We start from the raw sequence: 7,271 nt of genomic DNA, 5'->3' as shown, positions 1-7,271 counted from the left end.
GAGAGAGAGAGATAGATATAAATAAATAAATAAATAAAGGGTTAATGCCTTAGGAGGTGTCCATTGTCGGGGCGACGAGGCGTGAACCCTTAAACAAAATTAATTTGTCAGGCTGTAAGGATTAACCATAGTTGACTGTATTTGCAGCCTATAACAAAAACTATACAAATAGGAGATATAGGTTGGTATCTAAAAATGAATTAAGTAATATATTCTATACATATTTTATTTTCATATTCCTACCAAGAAAATCAAATTGTTATGTTAATACATTGGTAATATTTTAATAAATACTTTTTCTCTAAGTTTTAATTCAGTTTCATTTATTGCTTATTATAGGCTGCCTGTACCTCAAGGGCCAAGAGGTGCTGGTATATTTTAAAAGTGTAATGATGTGCATAGAGGGTAATGCTTATATACTGTCTATGGGGTAATGCACCATGACTTTTGCAGGACTTCGAGTCAAGGGAGGGCTGCTGCCTTCAGGAGCGGTTGAAAATCTTCAAACCCGACGACAAACCCAAACTCCTGCTGATATGACATTCACGGAACATGATTATATGGCCAATGTAACACAAGTAGCTCTTTACCGTTTAGCTTGTCTGATTAAGAACTAGGCAAGAGTCCCCCAAACGAAACCTTTATTATTGGCACACTGACTTGAGCCATATGACTTGAACATTGATGGTATGTTTTACCGTTGAAAGTGACATATACATGTGTTGGCGGGGATATTGAATGCAGCACCAAAAGCAAAGTTTGACAGTCAACAAACTGAAACAAGTTCTTCAATATCAGGTTCACACGCACCCCTAGCTAGCTAGCTAGCTAGCTACCTAGTTCACGTACGCTTCTAGCTTGTGTGAGCTAGTTATTCTACAGCAAATGTGAGTCTACTCAGAGTGTCCGAGGAAAGACAGATATGTTAAATGTCGGAGGTGTAACTGCAGAGGACAGACATGGAAACCTCCGTTATGTCAGCGCTGGAGAGACCCGTGGGGGAGCTGACGGTTATGGATGTGTACGACATAGCTGCGGTGCTCGGACAGGAGTTTGAGCGGGTCATCGACAGGTTTGGGTGCGAGTCTCTGGTCGGGGTGGTGCCCAAAGTGGTGCGGGTCCTGGAGATGCTGGAGGCCCTGGTGAGCAGCGGACCCACCGGACAAGAGGCCGAGGAGCTGCGTAGGGAGCTGGATAGGCTGCGGCAGGAGCGCAGCGACAGATACGAGCAGGAGAGGAAGCACCAGAAGGTGTGTGTGTGTGTGTGTGTGTGTGTGTGTGTGTGTGTGTGTGTGTGTGCGTGTGCGTGTGCGTGTGTGTGTGTGTGTGCGTGTGCGTGTGTGTGCGTGCGTGCGTGCGTGTGTAATTACTTGAATCTTCACCTGTCTGCGTGTAATTGTTTTGTGACCTTTTAAAGTGCATACGTAACTGAGTCACATATAAGTTTTGACATTTTAAAATTCCTTTTTGTCTAACCAACAGTCAAACCCTAAACACTTTGGATGAAACAGAAGAAAGCAGAAGACTTTTCATCTTTAAATTGCTGAACAATTAATCAACTATCATTCATTAATTTTCTGGCAGTCACTAACTGATTCATCAGTTAACCGATTAAGCAGTATTTGTGATAGTTATTTATATTGATATTATGATTATGATATACTTTATTACATTTAATTAGTACTAGTGGAGTAAACTATCCTACATAATACAATATGATACAATACTACTCTACACAAATGATTAGGGAAGTTACTGTTTTTTTTAATTTACAGCACACCTTTAATGAACTCACCTACACGTACAACTTCAAATCATTTATGATAACAACAAAACTGAGTATAATGATACTATATGGATTTTAGAGGCAGCTAAATCTGAAGTGAGGTGTTGTTGACTTGGTCATGCCCTCATATTCACCCAGCTATATTGACCCTTTTCAATGAAATACCAAGTACTTTGTGCATCACCTGACTGTGCTTGTTTCTTTTCTGTTTTTATCGCTTATGTTCAGGAGTTGGAGTTGGTGGAGGATGTATGGCGAGGAGAAGTCCAGGACCTGCTCTCTCAAATCACCCAGCTTCAGGCCGAGAACAAGGGGCTGTTAGTAAGCCTCTCTCTCAAAGAGTCCCCTGTCACAGAGGAAGACCTGCAGAAACAGGAGGGTAGGTTGTCTGCAGCAACGGCTCTCATCCCGGGTTCGTCTGATGGGTTTTTGAGAGGTTGCAAGAAATTTCATTGGAAAAGAGAAAACAGTATTTTCTTTTAACATATTTATTATCATATAATTTTTTTATGTATGTATTTTCTTAAGTTTCTGAAGGAATAACCTGATATGATCATAGGGACTCACCAATCTAATACGACGGATTGGTATCTATGCCAATATTTACATTATTAAGCAGATCGGGTATCGGTTATGACTTTTCCGAGTCAAAGTAAATACGATATTTTGTCAATTTAATGGTAAAAAAATTAAGTGTTTCCTCTATCAGTTTTCATTTCAGTAACTGCAGGCTACCAACTCAGTTTTTGTGCCACAGCATCTTATAGATCAGTTCATCTCTATAAGGTGATTATAGTAGATAGTGATGAGTGAATTGTCAGTTGATCTGTATCAATTTCAACTTATATTATCCCAAAGGGCATTGGGTTTGCAGCCAGGCATTAAAGGCATACGTCACAGGAATGTACTGATGCGGATGAACAAAAGCAGTCTAGTGTGAAAAATATTAATGGAATGTAAAATATACAAATGGTAAATTTATGTAAGTGTATTAAGTACATAATATATAGTATAATAACTACTAATAATCACACACACATCACTGCATGGTCTGCTGTTCGTTGCTGTTTGAAGTCTTGCCATGCATGTTGTGTTGTACAGTATCTTGTGATGACTCTGGATACTAAATTAGTTTGGTCTTGGCTGAGAGTTCCAGTACAGATCAGATTATTGTTCCATATGTGTGCTGCTCACTGAAAATTTGTGTTGCGCTGATTAACCATCTGCTGTACGTTACACATATTTACCCAGATATAGTCACATGGGATTCTACAGTATATGCTGCATGCTTGCATGTTGTGATAAAAAGGAGGCTGTGAAGAGAGGCAGTCAGGAGCTTGTGAAGGAGACTATTTTTGAAGCAGACCAGAACATATTGCTCTTGCATGAGATTTTAATGGTGGCTGCAGCTATACTTACAGTACTGCCGGGGCCACAGTACACCCACTGCTTATAAACATGTACATCCAAATAAATGGGTGCTGCATGATACGATCACTCTGCTCACTGGCACATTATTTGTTTGGAAATTCATGGACATTCATTCATGGTGTAACAGATGCTTTAATATATTTAGTCAGCCATTGGTTTTACTTCATTTTGGTACAGTGTGACAATCAACTTGCAGAGACGTGAAATGTGTTTGAGATAATGTAATCCATCACAGTGAACATTTTAATTTATTTAAAAAAAAAAAATGCATTTGCATTGTCATGTGGTAATGCAATTGCAAAAAGGGTTTGTTCTGTTTTGATGTTACATTTAGATTTTAGAGTCACCTGCCAAACGCATTGCACTTTGAATCGTTCTCATCATGGATGATGCTTTATTTGGTCACTGTAAATGTATTGAAAGGGTTGCTGTTGGGCACAAGTGGAAATTGATGGCTAAGTGGATGGTAAGAAATAGGAATGGTAAATAAGTAAAATAAATGAATCCTACTTTTAGATTGCATTGATGTTGCATGTGGGAACGTTTTTTCTGTGCTTTTTTATGATATCCACAGGAATGTCAGAGAAGGAGAGGCAGGTGATGAATAAGCTGAAAGACTTGGTGGATAAGCAGAGGGATGAAATCCGGGCTAAAGACCATGAGCTGACACAAAAAAACGAGGATGTTGAGGCAGTGAGGATTTATACCATATACAGCACATACTTGCACCTGACAATCTTTTTACATCTGTCTACAATTTACCTTCCTTGAACAGATTTCGTGAAGTCTTAAAAAAACATTTCCTTAACTATAGCTCCAGATGCAGCAACATCGGCTAATAAGAATCAACCAGGACCTTCGTCACAGGACAGGAGTGATGGAGGCTCAGGGAAAGGCATTGATCCAACAGAGGGCTGAGCTGGAAGCTGCAGCCCAGGCACGGCAGCAGGAGCTGGGGGCTCTGCAGCTGGAGGTCGCGAGGCTGAGAAAGGAGCTCCGAGGGTGGGAACTGGAGAGAGAGGTCACTGGTATAGAAGAAACCTCTCTTACCAGATCTGGGATGTCACCACCTAAATCACCACAGATGACGGTAGGAAAAAGAAAAATGACTTCTTCTTCATCTTCAGAAGGCTGTAAATCATGAATATAATTAGGCCATAGTTTCTTTGTAATAATAATTTATAATGTTCTAGTGCCTAAGTGGATGTTTTGTGTTACCAATTCAGTCTTCGGCATCTAACTCCGAACCAAATTCAGTGTGGGTGGAGTGTGGAGGGGAACCTGGCTTCCTGGCAAACTACTTTAAGAGTCCTTCCCTTCTCCCAGGGTCATCAAAGAGAGAAAATAATGAGGAAGAGGGTGACGAAGACGAGGACACAACAGCATTTTTACTGGTACCACTGGTTACACAGTTTGACTGTTATAGCAGAGGCCCACTATAAGACTATTTACATTAACAATACAATACTAAGCATGATCACTCTGTCATACTGTTGTGTCCCTAAGGCCTTACAAACTTGTTACATTCCCTAGCCCATGAAACATTTGCAAAATATTTTTTAATTTTCTTGCAGTGTTCTTCTTTCCCTATTTTATTGTTGCATTGCTTTCTTTCATTGTGCGTTTCTGCTGTTAACATAAATTACCACTGCCACTCTGGCAGAAATATGTTTCAGTTTAACCCCCATGCTCGAGAGAAATGCTGAATGTGTGTTTTGACTGCAGAAGGTGTCAGCTGAGACGGAGCCAGAGGAGGAGACAGACAGCCTGGAGCAGGAATCAGACAAACCTTGCTTCACCCTGCAGGAGCTGCGGGACGTCCTGCAGGAGAAGAATGAACTCAAGGCCCAAGTGTTCGTGCTACATGAAGAGCTGGCATATTACAAAAGGTACATTTTGTTACAAAAATTAGGTTTTGATTAATCTCAACTGGCCAAAACACTGATGCAAAAGTTAACAGTTTCCTCTTCCATACCCATCAGTGAGGAGTTTGGGGATGACATCAGCTCCATTGTTTGTCCTCCGTCTCCTCCACCATGCTCCAGTTCCACTGATCTGGCCGAATCAGGAATTAGACGCTTGTGAGTCATTTAAATTTGACTTGACTCTCACACACTTTTCGTCATACGCCATTGGTGTAATATATCATCATAATGTGTCAAACAAACATCATCAGATCAACATACTTAATAGATTGTGTAAGAATCTCTAAAACAAATAGTGCCTGTTTTCATGTGAGGTGGCAATGGTGAGTGTCACTATTGAGGGTCCCAAAACACATAATAGTGATGCTCACAACGATGCTTCTGATGCTTTTTGTGTTTTTTCTCTTAATTCTAAACGTCCCTCCTGTCTCCATTTGATCATGCCTTTTCCATTTTCATCTTTGGACAGGATCTTCACTGCTATAATGCCGATGGTGGCAGCCGGATTGATTTCAGACGACCCCACATTGATGCCAATCAGAAGACTTTTCTTCGTATGACCTTGAGTTTTAATTGTATTATTGCTCTTATTTTTCACCACAATCCTCTATGACAGTAAACTGAATATCTTTAAGTTGTGAAGAAAAACAAGACATTTTTTACTATCTGACATTTTATAGACCAACAACTAATGGAGAAAATAATCAGCAGTTTAATCAACAATGAAAATAATACCCAGTTAAAGCCATACTTTGATACATAACTGTGACGATAAATGAACCACTGGTTTTGCAACTTTTGCAATACATTTTGGTAGCATTTTAGCTAGTCTTGCATAGCCAGACCTGTCTTCATAGCGTTGTGTCAGCGCTGGAGTATGATCTGGCTACACCGCTTATCATTCTGGGATAGGGGAAAAAGTGGAGGGGAATGCTTTAGAGACGTGCCAGATGTCAGGCTTTATCCCAGCATCGTACATCCGGTAAGCCAGACTACATATTAGCTAACTTGGTAAGAGCTTTAAATGAACCTAAGTAGTTAAAATATGAGAAAAATGTCTATAAATGGACATGCTTATGTATATTTATGACCTCTTAGTGGCTACAAAAAAAGTTACATTACCTGTCAGTGCCACACTTTATATATTACGATGAAAAAGTTGTACTTCATTAGGTGTAATCCTGCACATGCTGCTGTAATATCAAATAACTTAGCACCCAAGTGTCCACTCTACATTGCTTGATCCAAATACAGAAATTTTGTCACTGCATTGCCCAGAGTATGAATTGAGTTTTCACAAAAACTTTCATGTTGCTTAACATTCTCTGAATAATGACATCGGGTGTTGGGAATGGGTCTAGCTGCTATAAGACATATAAATGGACATCTTGTGTCATTTATGTATAAATTATGTTAAAATGTATCTGATTATATAACAAATTATTGTTGGTGTTTGAGTGGGGTTTGAAGGTGCAGCAATGGAGTTGAATGATTATGTGCCTCTGTTTTCTGAGACTGTTTGAGACAGTGTACTTAGTCCCCTGAATTGATAAAAAGAAGATTCAATTCATTTTTATTTATAGTATCAAATCATAACAAGAGTTATCTCAAGACACTTTACAGATAGAGTAGGTCTAGACCACACTATAATTTACAAAGACCCAACAATTCCAGTAATTCCCATAAGAGCAAGCATTTATGATGTTACCGTATACTTGGAGCACTACAGTGGGGCACCACACTGTGGTCATCACCAGTACATATATTCCAACAATAATGAGTACTGTAAAAAAAAAAAAAAAAAAATAGCCCTAACAACAATGCTTGTTCAGAATAAACTAATAAAGTTTAATTTTTCATCTTTTGAATGTTGTAATTGTGTTATTATCAAATACTAATATGGCTAAGACAAATGTGCTAGATGTATGTTGTGTTTATGTCCAATACATTTCGAAAGTTTATAGTATTAGATAATATTTTGTGTAGGCAAGAAACATTACTTGGTCATTTCACTCTTAATAAATAGAAAATAATAGAAGATAAGCCTTTATTGAAAAACCAGAGGAGAAATTCAGGTGATGAAGCAGCACAAGGACAGAAATACGTACAGATAAATAGAGAAAGTAAAC

The 7,271-nt window shown here is 39.0% G+C and overlaps 1 protein-coding gene across 1 annotated transcript; it reads left to right on the top strand.

Moving 5' to 3' along the window:
- Nucleotides 1–729: 729 nt before the first annotated feature.
- Nucleotides 730–6,948, top strand: LOC120560981 (RILP-like protein 1). The gene is made up of 8 exons (XM_039803913.1): nucleotides 730–1,250; nucleotides 2,015–2,165; nucleotides 3,792–3,910; nucleotides 4,032–4,307; nucleotides 4,444–4,611; nucleotides 4,943–5,106; nucleotides 5,200–5,298; nucleotides 5,612–6,948. The coding sequence occupies exons 1-8, from the start codon at nucleotides 960–962 to the stop codon at nucleotides 5,700–5,702; spliced, it is 1,359 nt and encodes a 452-aa protein (XP_039659847.1). The 5' UTR covers nucleotides 730–959; the 3' UTR covers nucleotides 5,703–6,948.
- Nucleotides 6,949–7,271: the final 323 nt, after the last annotated feature.

Source organism: Perca fluviatilis, chromosome 6 (assembly GCF_010015445.1).
Source record: "Perca fluviatilis chromosome 6, GENO_Pfluv_1.0, whole genome shotgun sequence".
Classification (NCBI taxonomy): Eukaryota; Metazoa; Chordata; class Actinopteri; order Perciformes; family Percidae; genus Perca; species Perca fluviatilis.
This window is presented reverse-complemented; position numbering and strand designations above follow the sequence as displayed.